We start from the raw sequence: 25,127 nt of genomic DNA, 5'->3' as shown, positions 1-25,127 counted from the left end.
AGAGGGGGGGGGGGGGGGCAGGGGGACACCTGACTCGTTTACCAGGCGAGCTGCTGAGGGGAAGAAACTCAGTCTGTGGCGGGACTTTAGTGTCTTGGGCAGCCGTACCCGCCTGCCGTGGGGGGAGCATGTTGAAGAGGTTGTGACCCGGGTGGGCAGGGTCTGCCATGATCTTCCTCGCCCTCCTCAAGGCCCTGGTGGAGTGTAGGGACTCGAGGGAGGGAAGGGGGCAGCCAATCACCCTCTCCGCCGAGCGTATCACCCGCTGCAGCTTGGCCTTGTCCCTGACCATGGCTGCAGGGAACCAGGTGATGATGGAGAGGGTGAGGATGGACTGGATGATGGCGGTGTAAAACTGGACCATCATGGTCCTCGGCAGCCTGAACTTCCTCAGCTGACGTAGGAAGTACATCCTCTTCCGGGCCTTTTTATTGAGAGCGATGGTGTTCAGCTCCCATTTCAGGTCCCGGGAGAGTGTCATGCCGAGGAAGCGGCAGGACTCCACAGAGGCCACCGGGGTGCCTCCCAGAATGATCGGGGTGGGGGGGGGCTGCCTTCCGCCTGAAGTCCACTACCATCTCCACTGTTTTCTGGGCGTTGAGGTCCAGGTTGTTGCAGCTGCACCAGCTCAGCAACCTCTCGATCTCCCTCCTGTAGGCGGACTCGTCCCCCCTGGATATGAGACCCACCAGGGTGGTGTCGTCCGCAAACTTCAGGAGTTTGACCGAGGGGTGCAGAGAGACGCAGCTGTTGGTGTACAGGGATAATAGTAGTGGGGACAGAACACAGCCCTGTGGGGAGCCAGTGCTGATGGACTTGGGATCGGAGATGTTAATTCCCAACGGGGGCAGCGTGAGCCTCCCACGCGTTACTCCTCGCCACTGAGAGTTCGAGCTGCTGCGGTGAAAAGATGCGACAGGCTGCCTCCTCGTGTACTGGAGGGGACACGTGATGCAAGGCTTCTGTCCTCACTACAACCGACCTGTGGGAGGCATAGTCTAGCAACTCCAAGACAGGGGAGGGAAGAATTGGATATACGAAATTGGGATGGGAGAAAAATTGAAAATGGGGAGAAAAAGTGGATAAAAAAAATATATATATACAAGCTATCTGAGGAAACACCAACCAATATATCAAACGTTATCTAATTAACAATGCAAATTGCAGATGATTCTGACATTCAAGGTAATAACTTGTTTAAAGGTCATAAACGAGGAGATGGCGACCCCATTCAACACAATGTCAGCTGATCTGAACGTTTCCACACACGCTACACAGTGATGTGATGACCCTTCCTTCTTTTATAGTTTATATACCATAGTATACTATCTCCTAATCTCCTAATATCTCTCTTAATCTCCTATAGCAACCAACCACACTGGTCCCATGAATTTGTAATCAAACTGGGAACCTTCCGATTACTGGACGACTGCTTTACCTCCTGAGCCACTGTCGCTCAGAGAGGGTGCACTAAAACACTTATAACAAATCAAAGCTGAAAACATGACATTCGTTTCAACAATACGCTTTTTCTGACTGAATTAACATCACTGTACAGGTTCTTTAACTCTTTCACTGCCACACGACAGAAGGTTAACCCTTTACTATCACACAACCGACGGCGATGCTCCATCATTAGCATCATTAGCTCCGCATCCGCAGAGCTAATGATGCTAATAATGGAGCATCGCCGTCGGTTGTGTGATAGTAAAGGGCTAACCTTCTGTATTGTCACAGTGAAAGGGTTAACTGGCTGTCGTGTGGCAGTGAAAGGGTTAAGAAGCAGACAGTTCTTGTCATGAACAAGGGGCCGATTAGGGGTTTCTGGCACCAGTTCACCTACTTCCCAGGTGCACAAGAGAAGGGAATACAGACTACAAAGGTCAGAACTCCAGCAAACCTGACACAGATGATGGCCACTAGCCGAAACGTGCCAGTCTACCAATAAAAGTTGTTTTATATATACTACAAGTGTTACTGGAGTTTTGACTCCATGAATAAGGGGCCCGCGTGAACAATACAGAAGTGATATGCCAAGGTTCCGTCTTTCGTAATTTCCTGACCATATGGTGTGCTATGTGACTAAACACATTTCGCAATTATGCCACAACAATGTTGGAATGCCCTATACCCACAGCCGTAAAATAATGTGAATCCCTACCCACCTTCAAAACCGCCCTCAAAGAGCACCTACGGGAGGCTGCGATTCGAAACTGGCCCCGGTAAATGTCCAAACCCCCCAAAACCCCCTCCTAATGTACAGTTTCCTCCCCCTCTAATGTATATCGTTTCTGTTAGGATCTCTGTATATTTGTATATCTTGTGTATGTCATAAATATAACAGTACTGTATATCTGTATGTCATGTATGTCGTAAATGTCATGATATATATCTGTATATCTGTATGTCGTGTATGTCATAAATGTCATTATGAATTGAAAATGGGGGACCCTGATGTAAACAAGATGAAAGTCTTTCTCTGGTCTGCATCCCCTTAACAATTGTGTGTATTGGCGGCTACGTGGCGTAGTGGGCAATGCGTTCCCCACGAATGACGGAGACGCTGGGCTTGCCTGTTCGAGCCCAGCGCTCCACATTGCTTTCAGTTTAGCTGGTCGTTCATACTAATACACATTGGCCGCATTAGGGGGTGGGAAACTGATGGGTGGGGATCGGGCGTTGTGGACAGCGACTCCTACAGGTCGGTTGGTGGGCCTGCGCAGTAGAATCAGGAAGTGTCGGGGGCAGCGTGAGCCTCCCACACGTTACTCCTCGCCACTGAGAGATCGAGCTGCGCAGGTGAAAAGATGCGACTGCTGTTACCTCAAGTACCGGAGGGGACTTGTGCTATGTATGACTTAGTCCACATTGCAGCCGGCTTGTGGGAGGCAAGAAACAGCGTTCGTGACAGGGGAGGGTTGAATTGGATGATACGAAATTGGGATGGGAGAAAATATAGAAAATGGGAGAAAAAGTGGATACAAAAAAAAATTTTGTTTGTATTGAGCCGTACCGTATTGTACCTATTCTGCAATCTGTTAATAAAATGTTCAATCAATCAATCAATCAATCAATCTATACCCTCCGAGTGCCCCAATTCAATTGTTCCTCTTGTTTACCTCGGTTTGCTTGTCAGTCGCGTGCCGTCCCCATGGAAATGCCCGCCGGAGGACATGTGCATGAGTCAGACGTGCTCTCAGACAGGGGAAGCCTTTTTTTTTGGAAGGTCGGGTCAAGTACAAGTTAAGTTAAGCAGAAGTAACAACTCCACTTTCGCTCTCTGTCAAGGGGGAGGCATCTCGAGCTATGCGGGCGAGCGTGGGGGCGCTGCGGGCAGCCTGGAGCCCTGTCTGCAGCAGGTGATGAACGACATCCCAAAGAGCAGACACCACCTAACACCAATGTATCTTGGAGCCACTGCCGGTTTGAGGTTGTTGAAGTGAGTGTAGATAGATTCCCTGTAATAACATAGAATGTTATAACTCAATATGCACAGTGTTTCATCAATTGTGTATGGGCCTATGAATCTTGCAGTGCATTCACAGATGCATTGGTATAATATGAATCGATGTCCCCCCCTTTTGCTCTATATGGAGGTGTAGTCTGACGTCACTTTAGTTTCCCGCGCGGTCCACCCGTATAGGGATTTATCCTTGGGAAAATGTATTATCGGCTGTTGTAATAATTCTGCCTCATGAACATTGGCAAGCTTTCCATTTTTGCACAAAATGAGTTCCCTTCTATCACTAACATTATTGTTTAAGCATTTTTGGTTGAAATAAAATTCAACGTAATTATTTTACGAATTAATTGCGAATTGTTTCATGTTGAGCTATAGAATGTGGATTAATACACACAGAAAGGTACACCATGCCAATGTTCATGCTTTATTTGTTTTAAACGAGTCGATTTAGAAATGTGTTGGAATTTCAAGCGAGGCAGACCGGCCAGAAACAACAATGACGTAACCACTACACCTCCCTATTTCTCTTTTTGTAGCATAACTAATCCCACAGAGTCAGAGAAGATACTGCAGGAGGTGGGAAACAAAATGCGCACTTATCCATTCAAGTTCCGAGGGGCGGCCATCCTGAGCGGGCGAGAGGAGGGGGCATACGGCTGGGTCACGGTCAACTACTTACTGGAGAACTTTGTCAAGGTGTGTGTGGCATGGCAGTCCTACTCTGAGCCGTTCTGATACCGGGGAACAGGTTCAGAATGAAGATCTGTTGTTGGTAGGGCTGGGTTCAGATAATGGATTTCCCGATTCTGAATCAATCTTCATTTTAATTAGCGATTCATAAAATCCCAAGATCGATCTTAAAAAAAAAGATTTATATAATATTATAATTTTTATAGAATTTTTTTTTTATCCCCCAATTTAGTCGTTATGCCAATTCCCTTCCTGGTTGTTGCGCTCATTGCCCCACTGTCGGTCTGGGGAGGGTGTAGACCAGGGATCTGCAATTAAGTTTGGCCTCGGGATAGGCATTTTCCATTGGTTCTCCCAGCCCACGTGACCATTTCTAGCATTTCCATTGGCTATAGTGACAGACATAGATAATGATTGTGGAAATACAACAAATCTACGAAACCACTTACTGAGACATCACCCCAGACGTGACATATGCAAAAGTCAATGTTCCAATAAAAAGTACATTCATGTAACTGCTTGAGAGTCAATTCTTAATGTAAACAACTAAACATTGATATTTTTAACAATGCAACATGTTAGAGGGTTCCTTGAACCATTAAAATGGTATAGCATTGAATAGAATTTAATCGGAAATCAAATCGATTCGGGACCTTGTGAATCTGAATCGAATTCAATCGTACAATCGAATTGATTCGGGGACCTTGTGGATCGGAATCGAATCGATTTGGGAAATCAGGGGCGATACCCAGCCCCCTATAGTTGTTGGAAATGTTTTTTTTTCTTTTTTTCAAAACTTTGTTTATTGACGTTTTTTCGTTGCAATATGAGATGAGCACAAGGTCAAATCGTACACATATATGCCAGACGTATTGCACATATCTACATATAAGTAGTCAAAATATAGGTCTGTTGAATGTAGACAATATACATATTGCACAAAGCTACATATAGTTAGTCAAAATATAGGTCTTGTTAGGGTTTGAAACCGCCCCCAACAGCACGGCACAGACAGGTAGTTCAGAGTTAGCCAAACACTAGGGCGTATTTATTACAGAATCAAAAATGAGCCAAATAACAAATCAGAATTAACAAAAAGGAGAATGCTTTCGGCAGAGTTGTCTGCGGCTCTGCAGATCCTCCCGGTTTAGAGGTGGGGAATCGGCATAGGCGCCACTACCTCTGCGGCTCTGCAGATACTCCCGGATCCAACTCGGGGAGGAAACGGAGAGAGAGAGAGAGTGGTCAATAATCAATCCAACTGTACACAGAGGCAGTGCAGTTCAGTCCTCCTTAGCTGAGTCCAGTATAAATCACAAGTGACTTGATCTTCGGTGTACCAACACACAAGTTAGCTGAGTCCAGTACAAAACAAAAACGGTACTTCTTCAGTGTTATCCAAACACACAATCTAGCTGAGTCCAATACAACACAAAAACGGTATTTCTTCAGTGTTATCCAAACACACAAAAAACAGATAATCCAAAAGGTTTGTTTCCAAAAACTCACCAAAGCGCAAACGCGTAAAGCGGGCAACAAGGCACAGCTCCAACGGATGATCGAGATATACTCCAGCGGCGACCTCCAAAGACGTCCTGGAGAAAAAGTAGACGAGGCACAACAACGGGGGGGGGAACAGGCAATAGCAGTAGTAACCCAAAACGACCCGACAACGTTTGATAGAAGGCCCGAGTATATGAAGCCTCTGGAGCGCTAATTACAAACTACAACAGGTGTGTGATGGAAATTGGTAATCGCTCCTGAAGCGTGTGGCGGGGAATGGACCAATAATCACAGTACCTTGAAGAAGCGTGTGGCGGGGAATGGGCCAATCCTCACAGTACCCCCCCCCTCCACGGGAGCCACCCGGTGACCGGAGCAGTGCAGTCCTGGTGATCTCCCAGACCCGTCGGCACCGGTCGAGATGGTCCTGTACGGAGGGAACTGCCACCTCCGACTCCTGTGCAGAGAAAAGAGGGGGTTGGTAGCCCAGGGATACCTCAAAAGGTGAGAGGCCGGTGGCGGAACTGACCAGGGAGTTGATGGCGTACTCGACCCAGGGGAGGAACCGGCTCCAAGAAGCGGGTTTCTCGGCAGCCACACAACGAAGAGCAGACTCCACGCTCTGGTTCATCCTCTCCGTTTGTCCGTTAGTCTGGGGATGATAACCAGAGGAAAGACTGACCGTTGCCCCCAATCCCTTGCAAAAAGCCCGCCATACCTGGGAAGTGAACTGGGGCCCCCGGTCCGAGACGACGTCCTGGGGAAACCCATGGAGGCGGAACACGTGGCGTGTCAGGAGCTCCGCTGTCTCGGCAGCCGAGGGAAGCTTGGGAAGGGCCACGAGGTGAACCCCCTTGCTGAACTGATCCACCACGGTCAGTAGGCACGTGTTCCCCTGGGACGAAGGAAGACCCGTGACGAAGTCCAACGCCACATGGGACCAAGGGCGGCTCGGAATGGGAAGCGGCTGCAATAGCCCGGAGGGTGCCTGGTGGGAGGCCTTGCTGCGGGCGCAGACCGCGCAGGCCAGAACAAACTCCTTGACGTCGTTCCTCATGGTGGGCCACCAGAATCGACGAGCCAGGAAGGAGAACGTGCGATGAACGCCCGGGTGGCAGGCGAACCGGCTGGTATGGCCCCACTGGAGGACCCGGGACCGGACTGAGTCGGGGACGAAGAGGCGACGAACAGGAACATTGCCGGGAGCGGGATGGAAGCGTAGGGCACGCTTACCAACCCCTCGATGCCCAAGGTGACCACTCCCACCACCCTGGCCTCTGGGAGGATGGGAGTCGGATCCTCAGTGGTTGGAGCCCCCTTGGAGTGTAACCGGGACAGGGAGTCGGCCTTCGTGTTGCGGGAACCAGGGCGAAAGGTCAGCGAGAAGTTGAACCGACTGAGGAAGCTGGCCCATCTTGCCTGCCGGCCGTTGAGGCGCTTGGAAGCACGGATGCTTGCATGCTACCATGTCCTCCCTCCTCACTCCCCCCCCACCCCCCCCTCCCTCATCTTTCTCTGCCGAAGACTTTGCGATCTTCTTTGAGGAAAAAGTGGAGAACATCCGCAGCTCCTTCTCCCAACCCCCACCCATTCCAAATGCTGAATCGAGAACCTCATCCTTCACTCTGTCATCTTTCTCTCCCATTACAGAAGCCGAGACCCTGACACTGGTAACGTCGAACCGTCCGACTACATGCCAGCTGGACCGGCTACCTTCCCCACTCCTCCAGACCATAGCACCAGACATCCTCCCATTCCTAACTGCAACCATCAACTCCTCACTCAACTCGGGGGTGGTCCCCACCTCCCTAAAACAAGCCAGAGTCACGCCCCTCATAAAAAAACCATCCCTGAACCCTACCGTCATAGGCAACTACCGTCCTGTCTCTCTTCTCTCCTTCCTTTCTAAAACACTTGAACGTGCTGTATCCAACCAACTTACTGCTTATCTCTTACAGAATGACCTCCTAGACCCTAATCAGTCAGGCTTCAGGACTGGTCACTCCACAGAGACAGCCCTCATTGCGGTCACAGAGGCACTTCACTTAGCAAAAGCGAAAGGCCTCTCCTCTGTCCTGATTCTCCTAGATCTATCTGCAGCCTTCGACACAGTCAACCACCAGATCCTCCTCGCGGCCCTCGCAGGAATGGGAGTGGCTGGCTCTGCGCTGACATGGTTGTCATCATACCTCAATGACCGCTCCTACCAAGTGTCATGGAGAGGGACCCTGTCGGCCACCCGCCCCCTGCGGACGGGTGTCCCCCAGGGCTCGGTTTTAGGACCCCTTCTCTTCTCCCTCTACACTAAATCACTGGGTAACATTATCACGTCTCATGGCTTCTCCTACCACTGTTATGCCGACGATACTCAACTCTTCCTCTCCTTCCCTCCCTCAGATATCCACGTCTCTGAGCGGATCTCGGCCTGTCTGTCCGACATCTCCGCCTGGATGACGACCAACCACCTCAAACTGAACCTAAGCAAAACAGAATTGCTCCACCTGCCGGCCAAATCCTCCCCCCTGACCGACCTTTCCATCACAGTCGAGAATGCAGCTGTGACCGCGTCCCCGACCGCCAAGAACCTTGGTGTTGTCCTCGACGACCAGTTGAACTTCTCTGCTCACATCGCAGCGACAACCAGAACCTGCCGATTCCTCCTGAGCAACGTCAGAAGGATACACCCCTTCCTGACAAAAGAAGCCACCCAACTCCTCGTCCAATCAACAGTCATCTCCCGCCTCGACTACTGCAACGCACTGCTCGCTGGCCTCCCGGCCACTGCCACTAAGCCTCTTCAACTCATTCAGAACGCAGCGGCCCGCCTGATCTCAAACCTACCGAAGTCGGCCCATGTCACCCCACTTCTTAGGGACCTGCACTGGCTCCCCATTGCTGCACGAATCCGCTTCAAGGCCCTCGACCTAGCATACCGTGCGGCAAAGGGAACTGCTCCCGCCTACCTCCGGTCAATGGTCTCTAACTACACACCCTCAAGACCCCTACGCTCTGCATCTTCTGGCCGCCTCAGACCTACTCCTATCCAAGCTCCGGGAGGGTCATCAAAGAGAAGTCGCCTATTCTCAGTCCTTGCCCCACAATGGTGGAATGAACTACCCACCCCAGTTAGGACAGCCGAAACACGTCCAATCTTTCGCCGTCGACTAAAGACGCACTTCTTCAACCATTATCTGAATTAAAAAAAAAAAAAAAAAAAAAAAATCTAACCCTAACTAACCATACTGTCATGCACTTGTCCTAATAAACTAACCTACACTGTAGCACTCAACACTTTGATGAACATTGTTACTCAGCTGATAGAGTTGTGCTCTTCCTGATGGCTTGTCGTACAGAACTTGTAAGTCGCTTTGGATAAAAGCGTCAGCTAAATGACTAAATGTAAATGTAAATGTAAATGTACGTCAAGTTCTTGTGGTCCGTCCAAATGGTGAATGGTTCCTCGGCCCCCTCTAGCCAATGACGCCACTCCTCCAAGGCAGCCATAACCGCCAGCAGCTCCCGATTGCCGATGTCATAGTTCCTCTCGGCAGGGAGGAAACGACGTGAGTAGAAGGCGCACGGATGTACCTTCTGGTCTGTTGCCGACCGCTGAGACAAGATAGCCCCTAGTCCAGTATCCGAGGCGTCCACCTCTACAATGTCTCTTGGGGTCTGGGTGGAGCAAGACTGGGGCGGTGGTGAACCTCTTCTTGAGGGAATGGAACGCAGCACAAGCCGCTGGGGACCAATCGAACGGCAGGGCGGGAGAGGTTAGCCTGGTAAGTAGTTCCGCCACCTGCCTGTAGTTCCGGATGAATCTTCGGTAGAAGTTTGCGAACCCGAGGAAGCTCTGTAGCTCCTTCCGAGAGGTGGGTTCCGGCCACTCCTCCACGGCCCGGATCTTGCGAGGGTCAGCTCGGGTCAAGCCGCTCTCCACGATGAAGCCCAGGTAATCGACGGAGTCGGAGTGAAATCGGCACTTCTCTGCCTTGACGAAGAGCCGATTGTGGAGGAGGCGCTCCAGCACACGGCGGACATGCTGGATGTGTTCCTCGAGGGTCTTGGAGAAAATGAGGATGTCGTCCAGGTAGACCACCACAAACTCCTCCAGCATGTCACGGAGGACGTCGTTCATGAGCGCCTGGAATACCGCCGGAGCGTTGGTGAGGCCGAACGGCATTACCAGGTACTCGTAGTGGCCCCTGGGAGTCTTGAAGGCGGTCTTCCATTCATCGCCCTCTCGGATACGGACCAGATGGTAGGCACTCCGGAGGTCCAACTTGGTAAAGACGGTAGCCTGGGTGAGAGGCTCGAAGGTGGAGTTCATGAGAGGAAGAGGATACTTGTTCTTAATGGTGATCTCGTTGAGTTGGCGATAGTCGATGCAAGGTCGAAGGTCTCCATCCTTCTTCCCAACAAAAAAGAAACCGGCCGCCACCAGGGAGGAGGAAGGCCGAATGAGGCCTGCTTCCAAGGACTCAGAGATGTACTTCTCCATCGCTGCCTTCTCAGGGACGGTCAGACTGTAGAGGCGGCTGCCGGGAAGGGGAGCCCCAGAGCGGAGGTCGATGGCACAGTCGTAAGGCCGGTGAGGCGGAAGGGCCTGAGCCCGGGACTTACTGAAAACCTCCTCGAGGTCGTGGTATTCGGGGGGTATAGTCGAGAGGTCCGGGGGCGGCTCACAAAGGGATCTCCGGGGCGAGGGACAGGACGCCGCCTGAAGACACTGGGCATGACAGGAGGAGCTCCACCCCCTGATGGTACCGGAGGACCAGGCGATGTGGGGCTCATGCAGCGCGAGCCAGGGCCGACCCAGGACTACTGGGACATGAGGGGATCTGGTGATAAAAAACTGGAGTCTCTCAACGTGGTTACCAGCAATGGTGAGAAGGACTGGACAGGTGCGTTGAGTGATGTCAGCCAGGCGGTGCTGGTCCAACGCTAACACCTCCAAGGGTCTCACGAGGTCCTCTAGTGGAATGTTGGCCTGGGTAGCAAACTCGAAATCCAGGAAACTCTCGTCAGCACCCGAGTCAATGAGTGCCTCCACCGTCGCCCGTTGGTCCGCCCAGGCCAGGGTGACGCTCATCAGACGGCTAGGTGGTGCACGGGTGTGGGAACGAGAAAAACGGCTCACCAGGATCTCCCGGGGTCCCGGCGAGCCTGGTCTTTTGGCCGGGTGGGGCAGTTGGAGATACGGTGCCCATCCCGGCCGCAGTAGAGGCAAAGGCCGGACCTGAACCTGGCCTCCCGTTCAGCCTGGCTAAGGTGTGAGCGTCCCAGCTGCATGGGTTCCTCCTCGGGCACCGAACGGGAGGGGAAGGAACCACCAGTTGTGGAGGGAGCAGGACGGACCGCAGTACCGTCACGAGTGCGGGGGGTCTGGGGGACGTCTGGGGGTCCCAGTCGGGCTCTCTCACGCCTTCTCTCCCGGAGGCGTCTGTCGATGCGAATGGCGAGGTTGAATAGGTCCTCGAGGGAATCAGGCTCCTCACGGGTCGCGAGCTGGTCCCTTACAGCATCGTTGAGACCCCTCATGAAGGTGAGACGAAGTGCTTGATCGTTCCAACCGCTCTCCGTTGCGGCCAGTCTGAACTCCAGCATGTAGTCGGTGACCCCGCCACTGCCCTGCCGGAAGGTGCCCAACCGCGCTCCTGGGTCCTGGCCACGAGCTGGGTGGTGGAAAACCCTGCGGAGCTCTGCCACGAAGTCTGGGTAGGAAAAACAAAAATCAGCCCTCATCGACCAGGAGGCAGTAACCCACTGTGCTGCCCGGCCTGAGAGCAGGCTAGTCATGTAAGCCACTCGGGCTCCCTCTGAAGTAAATCGGCTGGGTTGATGAAGAAAAACCAACTCACATTGCATGATGAATGTGGCACAATCCTCGAAGTTACCATTGAACAACCGTGGTTCGGAGAGACGGGGCTCCCGAGGTGCGGGGTCGGGAGACGCGGGGTCCGCCACGGCTGCGGGTGGTGCTCTGGCCGAGACTCCTGAAGCAGGTGGGGTTACAAGCAGGGCGTTAAATGCTTCACTCAACGTCTGTAATTGGTGAAGAATATCAGCCTGCTGATTACCCTGGGCTGTCTGCAGGGTAGCCAGAGAGCCAAGGGACTCCTGAATAGGCAGGACCTGGGCTCGGAGCTCCTGTACAGCAGCCGCAGCCGCACCTAACTGTAGGCTGTGGTCGTTGGTCAATTCGATCTGGACCGCCAACGCTGTCCTGACTCTGTCTGTGTCGGCTGAGGTCGTCATGGTCGGGTCGTAATGTTAGGGTTTGAAACCGACCCCAACAGCACGGCACAGACAGGTAGTTCAGAGTTAGCCAAACACTAGGGCGTATTTATTACAGAATCAAAAATGAGCCAAATAACAAATCAGAATTAACAAAAAGGAGAATGCTTTCGGCAGAGTTGTCTGCGGCTCTGCAGATCCTCCCGGTTTAGAGGTGGGGAATCGGCGTAGGCGCCACTACCTCTGCGGCTCTGCAGATACTCCCGGATCCAACTCGGGGAGGAAACGGAGAGAGAGAGAGAGAGAGTGGTCAATAATCAATCCAACTGTACACAGAGGCAGTGCAGTTCAGTCCTCCTTAGCTGAGTCCAGTATAAATCACAAGTGACTTGATCTTCGGTGTACCAACACACAAGTTAGCTGAGTCCAGTACAAAACAAAAACGGTACTTCTTCAGTGTTATCCAAACACACAATCTAGCTGAGTCCAGTACAACACAAAAACGGTATTTCTTCAGTGTTATCCAAACACACAAAAAACAGATAATCCAAAAGGTTTGTTTCCAAAAACTCACCAAAGCGCAAACGCGTAAAGCGGGCAACAAGGCACAGCTCCAACGGATGATCGAGATATACTCCAGCGGCGACCTCCAAAGACGTCCTGGAGAAAAAGTAGACGAGGCACAACAACGGGGGGGGAACAGGCAATAGCAGTAGTAACCCAAAACGACCCGACAACGATTGATAGAAGGCCAGAGTATATGAAGCCTCTGGAGCGCTAATTACAAACTACAACAGGTGCGTGATGGAAATTGGTAATCGCTCCTGAAGCGTGTGGCGGGGAATGGACCAATCATCACAGTACCTTGAAGAAGCGTGTGGCGGGGAATGGGCCAATCCTCACAGGTCTGTTGGATAAACAATATACCTATTGCACAAAGCTATGTATAAATAAACAGAATATAGGTCTGTTGAATGTAAATAATATACATATTGCACATGGCTACGTATAAGTAGTCAAAGTATAGGTCTGTTGAATATATAGACTAAAGAGAATACACCACAAAATAAATATAGATGTTGTTTCGGACATACAGTCAATTAAACAGATATGTACACTCAGGACAAGCACTGTACAGCAGGAATAGAGGAATGGAACACATTTTTATTTTTTTTTTAAATAAGAAGGTAGACATCGGTTACATTTGCACGTGTAGATAGGTCAATCGACTGGACTGTGCTAGGCTAGGAGTGAGCATTATTTATGGGGGGTCGATTGAACCTTGTTCCCCAACATAGGTAAAGAAACGACCCCATGTTTTATAAAATCTAGCTGTAGAACCCCTTATGACACACCTTATTTTCTCCATCTTAAGGAAGTGCAAAATATCCCTGAGCCACATAGAGTGAGATGGAGGAGTGGGTGACTTCCAATGCAGTAAAATGAGACGTCTAGCCAGGAGAGTAACAAATGCTACCAGGTCAGCTTTATATCGTGGCAAAGACAGAGTAGTAGGGGAGATAGAGACACCAAAGCAAGCAGTTATGGCAGTCGGGCTGATTGGGATCTCAATACTATTTGAGATAGTTTCAAATATTTCAGACCAAAAGTTATGCAGGGAAGGGCAGGACCAAAACATGTGACTATGTGTAGCAGAGGCATGGTGGCATCTGTCACAGGTGGGATCAATGTTGCCATAGATCTTGGCTAGCCTGACTTTAGTAAAGTGTGAACGGTGAACAATTTTACATTGGATCAGTCCGTGCCTGGCACAAATTGAAGAGGAGTGGACCCGGTGTAGAATATCCTCCCACAGGTCTTCTGTGATGTCCTCACCCAGGTCCTCCTCCCATCTCCTCCTGATCTTTTCTAATGAGGTAGGACGCAGTGAGGAAATCAAGCCAATACCCTTTGTGACCAGTGTAGGCTTTAGTAAAGTGTCAATAGGAGTGGCTTCTGGGAGTTTGGGGAACTGTGGGTTGATATTACGTACAAAACTGCGGACTTGCAAGTATCTGAAGAAATGTGACCTCGAAAGAGAAAACTTGTCAGACAGTTGTTCAAATGATGCAAAAATATTTTCTATATATAAATCACTGAACGTTCTAATACCAAGAGGGGACCAGGAGAGAAAAGCTCTATCCATCACAGAGGGGGGGAAAACAGGGTTAGCTGTAATTGGAGCTAGTAAAGAAAAAGATTGTAAACCAAAATGTCGTCTGAACTGATTCCATATCCTGAGTGTTGATTTGACAATGATATTTTTAGAGTAGGGAGAGGTGGGAAAATGTAGAGGTGCGTGAGCCAGAGCAGCCAGTGAATTGGAAGTTGGAAATGTTTTTAATGGTCGTTTAATTTCATGGTCATTCCCCCCCCCCACCCCATCTTTACGTTTCCCCTCCGGCGCTCAGTACGGCTTCGTGGGGCGCTGGCTCAGCCCCGGGAGGGACACGGTGGGGGCTCTGGATTTCGGCGGCGCTTCCACCCAGATCACCTTTGAGACGCCCCCGGACGGGGTGGAGGACCAGAGCAACGCGATGACGCTGAGGCTGTACGGTCAGAACTACAGCCTCTACACCCAGAGCTTCCTGTGCTACGGCCGGGACCAGGTCCTGCGGCGGCTGCTGGCTCACCTCATCAAGGTGACGCTGCGGGTGATGTTGCATGAGAAAACACACATTTATAAAACGAGACATATTTAGCCAAAATATGTTGCCAGAACATTTATAGATTTTTTCTTTTTTACTTGCCAATGCGCGACCCCACTGTCACCTACCCACAACCCCACTTTAGTCTGAGAACCGCTGGTTTAGCCCCACCTCCACTTCCTGATTTTTATTTATTTTTTGATCCACTTTTTCTCCCCATTTTCTATTTTTCTCCCATCCCAATTTCGTATTATCCAATTCTTCCCTCACCTGTCTTGAACGTTGCTACACTATGCCTCCCACTGGTCGGCAGTAGTGAGGACAGAAGCCTTGCATCACGTGTCCCCTCCGGTACACGAGGAGGCAGCCTGTCGCATCTTTTCGCCGCAGCAGCTCGAACTCTCAGTGGCGAGGAGTAACGCGTGGGAGGCTCACGCTGCCCCCGCTACTTCACCGGCGTCACCAAACCGACCTGTAGGAGTTGCTGTCCACAACGTCCAATCCCCACCCACTGGCTTTCCCACCCTCTAACACTTGCCAATTGTGTTAGTATGAACGACCGGCCAGCCGGCAGCAACGCCGAGAGCTGGGCTCGAACCCAGCGTCTCCTGCGTTAGTGGCGAGCGCCTTGCCCACTGCGCCAATCAGCCGCCCCACTTCCTGATTTCTTCACTCTGAGCAGTAGATTCACCAGAACGGTTGTACCGGGTGATTTGGCTGTTCCACTAAGGAAAAGCACATTTAGCCAGTCAGCCCTCTCTGTGAGAGCTGCTAAGACCTGGAACTCCATACCAATACCAATTCACATTTGCAATATTGAAACACACAGATCATTCCAGCACAATCTCAAAACATGATTAATAAATAATTACACATGTGAACACAACAGCCCTTCAGAACCCTAAGCCTGTCTGCTTGCTTGCCTACATGTATGATCGTGTGTACTAATATGACTTATCATTGTTTGTACATGTCGGCAAAGGCAAATATAATTTTCATTCAATCAATCACCGCGCAGTGATGATGTTTTTAATGTTATTTAAATGTTTTTAAATGTTATTAACAGATTGCAGAATGGGTACAATACAGTACGGCTCAATACACACAATTGTTAAGGGGATGCAGACCAGAGAAAGACTTTTGTCTTGTTTACATCAGGGTCCCCCATTTTCAATTCATAATGAATTGTAAGTAAGGGTGCAATTAGCACCGTGCAATCCATTCTTTGTGGATCTAGCCCATAGTGTGGAGAGGGGTATGGCTATGTGAGACTACTGTAAACATGGGGCAGGAGGTTGTTGTAGACGGATATCCAATTTGCTATTTGGGGTTTAGTTTGTTGCAAGGCATGGAAGGGTCTGAGCCTGGATTCTCTCGTGTGTACGTCTGCTATAGGCTACTCCTAATGCAGAAAAAGAGGTCCTGCAGCCTGTGACTATTTTGTAACGAGGAAGATGATTATTGTTATTTGCTTTCTCATATCCCATAGCCCCCTAGCCAGTGTCTGGTGAAGGAGTGCCACCTGGCGGAGATTTGTGCTCTACTGAGTAGGGATGTTTGATATTGACTTTTTTACCGATATCCGATATACCGATATTGTCCAACTCTTAATTTCCGATACCGATATCAACAGATACCGATATATGCGGGGTCCCCCCCCCCCCAAAAACACAACATTATGCATACTTTTCACAATAAATTAAATAAGAATTTGTTCTTACTTGCTTGCCTGGGTAAATAAAGGTTAAATAAATGTAAATAAATTAAAATTAAAAGAAAATTGTGAAAACCGATACCGATAATTTCCGATATTACATTTTAATGCCAATATCGGCCGATAATATCGGACATCCCTACTACTGAGCACAGCTTTCTAGTTCCCATTACCATCCCTTTCATTTCTCCCTTTTCTCAGACTCAACCTCCAGGAGCCACGTTGGTCCATCCCTGCTATCCAGCGGGTTTCAATGTATCCATCAATCTTGGGAAAGAAGTGTTTGATTCTCCATGCACTGCAGATTACAGACCAAGCCCATACGACCCGCGGGTGTCCATGATGGTACAGGGCACCGGGCATCACCAGGCCTGCCTGGGAAACATGTCGGCCATCTTCGCCTTTGATACGTGCGCTTACACCAGGTGCTCCTTCAATGGGGTCTTTCAGCCCAACGTGACCGGAAGCTTCATGGTGAGGGATCCTCTGTCTGTCTGTCTGTCTGTCTGTCTGTCTGTCTGTCTGTCTGTCTGTCTGTCTGTCTGTCTGTCTGTCTGTCTGTCTGTCTGTCTGTCTGTCTGTCTGTCTGTCTGTCTGTCTGTCTGTCTGTCTGTCTGTCTGTCTGTCTGTCTGTCTGTCTGTCTGTCTGTCTGTCTGTCTGTCCGTCCGTCCGTCCGTCTATTCAAACCTCCATGGTGGCTGGTAAAAATTATTTGATTTTAGATTCAGCTGCCACTGTGGCAAGTAGACCAAAGATGTAAGGTACTATACTCAAAACCATATCAAACTATTTAAAACATATATACATTACAGTAATCACATTAAAACTAAGTGGATACTGTGTACAAGGGATTTAGAAGGCCAGGCTGAAAAGATGTGTTTTAAGCAGCGATTTACTGTAGTCAAATTGGCAAGTGACTGGGCAGACCTAATATTAACAGGTAGACTGTTCCAGAAGCGCGGGGCGGCCACAGCAAAGGCTCGATGGCCTCTGGTTTTTAGCCTTGGCTCGGGGGACGTCCAGGAGCATCTGGTTAGAGGACCTCGGAGCTCTGGACGGGGTGTGGACATGCAGGAGATCTGCGAGGTAGGGAGGGGCAAGGCCATTTAGGGATTTCAAAACAATCCTGCACTGGACCGGAAGCCAGTGAAGGGCGGATAGGACCGGTGTAATATGTTCACGCTTCCGTGTGCCAGTCAGGAGTTGTGCCGCAGCGTTTTGAACCATTTGTAGGCGGTGTAAGGTGGACTGCTCTAAACACATCTGTAGGCGGTGTAAGGTGGACTGCTCTAAACACATCTGTAGGTGGTGTAAGGTGGACTGCTCTAAACACATCTGCAGGCGGTGTAAGGTGGACTGCTCTAAACACATCTGTAGGCGGTGTAAGGTGGACTGCTCTAAACACATCTGTAGGCGGTGTAAGGTGGACTGCTCTAAACCTACATAAAGGGACAGTTTACTACATTACAGTAGTCGAGCTGGGAGATAATCAGGGCGTGTATTGCTGTCTCTAGGCCCTTAGGGAATAGGGGGAAGATGAGGTTTAGCTTTTGCCAGCAACCTGAGCTGGAAAAAACTAGCTCTGACAACATTGCTAACCTGCTTCCCAAGCCTGAGGGAGCTATCAAGGAACACACCAATATATGTTACAACAGGATGGTTATGGGAACCTAAGGGGCCAAGGGCATCAGCACAGTCGACGAGGGTGTTTGGGCAACCAAACATAATCACCTCTGTCCTGTTTTGGTTCAAATTTAGAAAATGTAGCTGCATCCAGGTGTTAATGTCAGAGAGGCAGTCTAATAAAGGCAGTAGTGATTCCTTGGAGACAGACTTTAGTGGGAGATCAATTTGGATGTCATCTGCAAAACAGTGAAAGGGGATATTGTGCTTTTCGAAAATAGAGCCCAATGGCGACATGTAAAGGGAGAATAGGATAGGGCCCAGTATGGAACCCTGGGTGGGGGACACCACACGTGAGGGGGGCCAGAGATGATCTGGATTCTCCTAGTTGGACTGAGAAAGGAGGATGTCGTGGTCCACTGTATTGAAGGCAACTGTCAAGTCTAGTTGCTCCTCGGCTACGGCTGCCCAAGACACTTAGGTCCCGCCATACACTCAGTTTCTTCCCCTCAGCAGCTCGCCTGGTAAATGAGTCAGGTGCCCCCCTGCTCCACCCCCCCCCCTCTCTATGGCGAGCTGCTAGGGCTGGACTTCTGGACTTGAACTTTGTGCTGCACTGTATCCATGTCCCCAACCACTGCACTTTACTGTATTATTGTTGTCTCACTGTTCTGTCCTGTTTTGCACTTTATAATTATTTATTTACTGTTGTGTTGTTTTTATTTGTGAAAAAAAAATCATGCACTGTAAATGGCACTGTAAACTCAATGGGGAGCGACGACGCCTCCCTCGCGGACCAGCTCAACACCTTCTACGCGCGGTTTGGTGACGAGAAGGCCTACCGGGAGGAGCAGGGGTGCAGTGCTGGGCATACGCGGTCAAACGACGTTTGGGCTTCGTCACTGAGGCAGAAGTACGCGCATCCTATTATTATGCAAAGTCTAGGTGATACATGCCGGCCGGGATATACGGCGCGACGACACAAAAGACTCGTCGCGCCGTATCGGCCGGCACTTATCACCTAGACTGTGTGTGTGTGTGTGTGTGTGTGTGTGTGTGTGTGTGTGTGTGCGTGTGTGTGTGTGTGTGTGTGTGTGTGTGTGTGTGTGTGTGTGCGTGTGTGGAGTGTTGGGCGTGTGTTATGTGACAAAAGACCACCCGTCTCGTCCCCAGCTCCGACTCATGAAAGAGGAGAGATACATGTATGCGCGTGCGCGGGAGCGCGCGTGCACGTGGCGTTTGGCCTTGGCCCATATTACGACTGCACCACTGGGGAGGAGGTTGAGGTACTGGAACGCTGGTGCCAGGACAACAGCCTGCTCCTGAACATTGGTAAAACCAAGGAGCTGATCGTGGATTATAGGAGAGGACAGCAGGAGACACACACACCACTGAGGATTAACGGGGCTACCGTGGACAGGGTGAGCAGCTTTAAGTACCTGGGGGTCCACATCGCAGAGGATCTGACATGGACAACACACATAGCCTCAGTCGTAAAAAAGGCAAAGCAACGCCTCTACCACCTGAGACAGTTAAGGAAGTTCAGAGTATCTGGGAAGATACTCCAGTCCTTCTACTCCGGAGCTGTAGAGAGCATCTTGACTGGAAACATCACTGCCTGGTATGGAAACAGCACGGCACAGGACAAGAAGGCCCTACAGAGAGTGGTGCGCTCAGCCGAGCGTACCACGGGTATTGCACTACCACCCCTGCAGGTTCAATACAACAAGAGGTGCAAATCCAGAGCCTGCAGAATAATGAAAGACCCACACCACCCCAACAACAGCCTGTTCATGCTGCTGAGATCAGGCAGACGCCTGCGAACACCAGCTGCTAGGACAGAGAGACTTCGGCTCAGCTTCTTCCCCCAGGCCATCAGAGCCCTGAACACTGAACTCTCCACACACAAGCACACATGAGCACACACACAACACACACACTGTACACGCTCACACACTAGCAGCCACTTCAACATGAGCAAGCACACACTCATGCTGCACACGCCCACACTTATGGCCACTAAGGAAAGGTCACTTTAAAAATAGTATAGTATAACCGGAGATTGTATAAATGAACATGTACAGAAAGACACTACCAAAGGACCTAGCATGTCCTCCATGCTCTGTAAATAACCTATGTACATATACCGATATGCCCTAACATGTTACTTGTTTATTGCACAATGTTACTTGCTTATTGCACAATGTTGATTCTATTATATGTTATTTGCACATCGTTGCGGGCAAGACCACCCGCATTTCATTGTATACTGTATACTTTATACTTTATTGACCATATTGATCAAATTGTTTACACTGCCTGTGTTGTTTTTTACTACCTGTATACTGTGTTGTTTTACTACCTGTACCCCCCCCCCCCTCCCCCCATGCTGCTATGATGCCTGAATTTCCCCAAGGGGATCAATAAAGGAATATCTTATCTTATCTTATCTTATCTTGTATGCCGTGACAAATAAATCTCTTGACTTGACTTGACTTGACTTGTTTAAAGCCTTGAAGATAACCTGGGGCCAGTGACTGTTGGTAGTGACATCTATCTAGGTCGTCCTCAGATGGGCCCTCCATCTGTGCTTCCAATCATCCCGATCCTCCATGCATCCGGCTAGCTCGCCGGTGCTTCCTGCTCCCACATCTCTCCTGAGTACGTCCACGTGACGTGGGACGTCCTCGTGATCGATGCCCGTGTGTTGGCTCCCACAGCACAAGTTTGCTGCCTGGCAGCTCATGGTGTCTCTGGCAGTGACCTGCCAGCCTCATTCTCCTGACTGCCACTTTCTCGCTCACCCTTAGCCTCCTTTCCGCACATCTACATGCCTGCCTAAGAGGTGGCATCATTTAGCCAAGGCTCAAGGCGTGGTCTGGTACATCTAGTCTTAAAGGGGAGCAACATAATCTAATATATCAGAGCATGTGGTGTTAAAAGAATGGTGAGTTCCTCAGTGCTGAAATCACCTGAATTTCCAAGTTTAAAAATCACAGAATCTCTAAAAAGTACAGAAAACTGAGATGCTGTATTGGCCCCAATTGCATGCAGGCGGCGTGGGGGGGGGGGGGGGGGGGACTCCTTTTAACCAGAGAGCCATGAACAGTAACAGTGAATAGAACAGGCAGATGATCTGATAAACATGTAGTACAGATTTAATTTATATAGACAGATAAACCGTCCTTAGGTTGGTAAACAGAACTATAATCTACTCTGTCTGTCCTCTGCTCTCCCCAGGCCTTCTCAGCCTTCTTCTACGTACACTCCTTTCTGCAGCGCACCACCGCCATCTCCGTCACATCCCCCCCCCTCCTGGACGAGGCGACCCGCGCCGTCTGCAGCATGAGCGTCTCAGAGGTACAAGCTACTCTACGGCCCGTGGGTTCTCAACCCGCTTTGGTTTGATTTGATTTGATCTTTATTTATCCCGAACAACCATAAACACACAAACTTGAAATAACTAAAAATAACTAAAAATTGATAAAAAATTTAAAAAATTTAAAAAATACAAATAAAATAATATATATCTTCCTAGACATGGAAGCAATTGTCAACATAGCTCAAGATAAATGGTTTTGTTCGAGAAGGGACAGAAAGAAGAAAAGCTTATCTGGTCCTGCCCCTTCCTTACAATATCATATTAATATGTAATAAGTTATCTATCAATATCAAAAATAATATACCTATCCACTACAGAAAAAGATAAATAATTACAAAAATACTAGTTCACATTATTTTCATCATCATCATCATCATCATCATCATTATCATCATTTATTTATTCGTACATGGAATTTTCAAGCTCCTAACTTATACTTGTCCAAGAATTCCTGTTTATATCTGCATTTAAACATTTCAATAGTACTTTTTATTGCTACATCAAGGCCATTCCAAATGGATACCCCACAAACTCCGCCCCTACATACAAGATACAAGATACAAGAGTTTTATTTGTCACGGCATACAGGTATACAGTGAAATGCGGGGGGTCTCGCCCGCAACAATGTGCATAATACAAGTAATAATATAAGAGTCCAACCACTGAGCTAAACCAACGGCGACTAACCTGGGTCGCGCCATTTTCGTCAAGCATAGACTGAATGGGGAACGTTGACAATAATAATTTGTATTCCCCTCCCCCTCCCCCCATTTAACCCTTTCACTACCACTCTACCAAAGGGTTAACCCTTTCACTACCACACCACAGACGGTTACCCCTTTCACTGCCGTAAGACAAAAGGTTAACCCCTTCACTACCACACTACATAAGGTTAACCCTTTCACTACCACACTACAGACGGCTAACCCTTTCACTGCCGTACGACAAAAGGTTAACCCTTTCACTACCACACTACAGAAGGTTAACCCTTTCACTACCACACTACAGAAGGTTAACCCTTTCCCTACCACACTACAGACGGTTAGCAAAAAGGGTTAAAGGAATACGACAACTTTGGGGGAGATTAGACGTGCAGTACAGAGAGAGAGACCCACAGTGCGCTAGATAGTTTACACAATGACTGTAAAAAGTACCGAAATACACTTAACCAACAACTCCAAAACTATCTTATTTACATGTTGTGATTTGTGTATTTACCATGTGTAGAAATAACAGCCTCAGCTGTTGGAAAGCCAATAATGGTTTTCTTGCTCAGAAGTACTTTCTCTTTTTTTTTTATCTACTTTTTCTCCCATTTTCTATTTTTCTCCCATCCCAATTTCGTATCGTCCAATTCTACCCTCCCCTGTCTCGAACGCTGTTAGGCCATGCCTCCCACAAGCCGGCTGCAATGTGGACTAAGCCTTACATCACGTGTCCCCTCCGGTACTCAAGGAAGCAGCAGTCGCATCTTTTCACCTGCACAGCGCGATCTCTCAGCGTCGGGGGTCTGCGTTTGGAGGGCACGCCGCCCCCGTCGCTTCCTGATTCTGCTGCGCAGGCGCACCAACCGACCTGTAGGAGTCGCTGTCCACCACGTCCGATCCCCACCCATCAGCTTTCCCACCCCCTAATACTGCCAATTGTATTAGGATGAACGACCAGCCAAGCTGATAGCAATGCGGAGAGCTGGGCTCGAACCCAGCGTCTCCTGCATTGGTGGTGAGCGCCTTGCCCACTGCACCACATAGCCGCCCTCAGAAGTACTTTCTCATAGGGAAATAAATATCCCATTACACAGCAGGCAACGGAAACGATGTTTGAGCTGGATATGGTTTTCAGTCATGTTGAGTGGTGGGAGAGACTGGCATATAGATGAGATGATGAGATTTCTGCTGAGTGAAGCCTGATTACTGCCTTCGGCAGCTGCATTGTCACTGAAGATCTTCATTTGAGTGTAAAGGGGCTGATCTGATTTTCAGAACCCGCAATTAAATGATTGCCATGGCGATTGGCATCTCTGTCCATTTCTCCCTAATTCCAAGAAGTAAGAACAATTTACAAATGAAGACTTATGATGTGATTTGTTTTTGTTTTAATTCTCCCAATCTCCTTCTATCCACACAGATGCTCTCAAGAGCCCCAGACCAGGGGAAGCGCATAAAGGATTACTGCGCTGCCTCTGTCTTCATCCAGGTGCTCATGGTCAAAGGATATGGCTTCGATGAGTTCTCCTTCCCCCGCATCTCCTTCCAGAGAAAGGTGGGGGGCAGAGTGAAATGTCATAGCGTTTTATCCGCCGCAGCTGACTTTGAAATGTTGAAGCGACGGTGCGGTGGATGGCATCAACATCAATACGGTGGTCTGTTCGTCATGTGCCGGGGGATTTCAGCCGGTGTCTCTTTGTGTCCTGTGCAGGCAGGGGACGCGTCTATCGGCTGGGCGCTGGGATACATGCTGAGCCTGAGCAGTCTGCTGCCGGGGGAGAGCCTGGCGCTGAGGAAGGCTCTGCCTCCAGGGGCCTGGGCCGGCATCCTCTTCATCTTCACGCTGCTCCTCCTCCTCGTCCTGGGATACCTCCTGGTGATGGCGACCTGTCAAAAGAAGAAGGGCAATGGAAGCATCATCTGAAAGACTGATTCGTCAGCCCACCTCCTGTTTTTAACTTCTGTTAGGATGTTGCACTCGTTTTGACCCAGCCTTTCAGTCATTCAGGAAAAAAAACATTTTAGAGATATTTAGGATTTCCCTTGATTGATTGATTGATTGATTGATTGATTGATTGATTGATTGAAAATTTTATTAACAGATTGCAGAATGGGTACAATACAGTACAGCTCAATACAAACAACGGTTAAGGGGATGCAGACCAGAGAAAGACTTTCGTCTTGTTTACATCAGGGTCCCCCATTTTCAATTCATAATGACATTTATGACATACATGACATACAGATAAACAGATGTATATCATGACATTTACGACATACAGATATACAGTACTGTTACATTTATGACATACAAGATATACAAATATACAGTACTGTTTACCAGAGATCCTAACATAAACTATATACATTCTAGGGGGAGGAAACTGTACATTAGGAGGGGGGCGGGGGGGATTGGACATTTCCGGGGGCCAGTTTCAAATTGCAGCCTCCCATAGGTGCTCTTTGAGGGCGGTTTTGAAGGTGGGTAGGGATTCACATTATTTTACGGCTGTGGGTAGGGCGTTCCACAATGTTGTGGCATAATTGTGAAATGTGTTTAGTCCCTTGTTTGTGCCGAATCTGGGTTGAACATGATTTGTGGAACTCCCTCTGGTGTTGTGGTCGTGGAATTCACTCACCGTTGGGAAGTATTTCGACATCATGATAGGTTTGATCATTTCTTTAATGTTATTTTGTGTGCGTATGTGTGTGTGTGTGTGTGTGTGTGCGTGCGTGCGCACACATGTGCAGGTGTGTGCATGTGTAGCCATAAATGTAATTGCTGCTGGTATTTAGGTACTTCTACTGTATGTGAATTTGTGTTTTGATGAGTACATAAATCATTTCTTTCTTAATTATTTAAATGTTTAATACATTTATTTAGTATCGCATACAATATTCCTGGCTCCTATCTGTTATTACTGTAACAAGCCACATGTTTTTCAGGAAATACCAAGGCAGGGCAATATCCCTGATTCCTATCCTATTAAAACCAGATTCTCAAACATAAACATAAAAACGGACAACACGCTCATCACAGACAAGCTGGATGTAGCCAATTACTTAAACATTTTCTTCACAAACATAGCCACAACACTGGTAAACAAACTACCCTCCCACTCAGGGCTTTATGGGGTAGAACACATAGTAGCTTACTACAAA

The 25,127-nt window shown here is 49.0% G+C and overlaps 1 protein-coding gene across 1 annotated transcript in view; it reads left to right on the top strand.

The window, feature by feature from the left end:
* Window positions 1-24,303, top strand: part of LOC311248947 (ectonucleoside triphosphate diphosphohydrolase 2-like) — a 29,277-nt gene extending 4,974 nt beyond the window's left edge. The window contains exons 3-9 of the mRNA XM_084338191.1: window positions 3,289-3,439; window positions 4,000-4,159; window positions 14,302-14,532; window positions 16,454-16,726; window positions 21,117-21,236; window positions 23,386-23,520; window positions 23,677-24,303. Coding sequence (XP_084194317.1) covers window positions 3,289-3,439; window positions 4,000-4,159; window positions 14,302-14,532; window positions 16,454-16,726; window positions 21,117-21,236; window positions 23,386-23,520; window positions 23,677-23,889 — 1,283 coding nt within the window. The 3' untranslated portion in view covers window positions 23,890-24,303. The remainder of the gene's footprint in view (window positions 1-3,288; window positions 3,440-3,999; window positions 4,160-14,301; window positions 14,533-16,453; window positions 16,727-21,116; window positions 21,237-23,385; window positions 23,521-23,676) is intronic.
* Window positions 24,304-25,127: the final 824 nt, after the last annotated feature.

The sequence above is a fragment of the Notolepis coatsorum genome (genome assembly GCF_963971535.1).
Source record: "Notolepis coatsorum genome assembly, chromosome: 2".
In the NCBI taxonomy this organism is placed as follows: domain Eukaryota; kingdom Metazoa; phylum Chordata; class Actinopteri; order Aulopiformes; family Paralepididae; genus Notolepis; species Notolepis coatsorum.
Note: the sequence above shows the minus strand (reverse complement) of the source record. Positions and strands in the feature narration are given on the sequence as shown.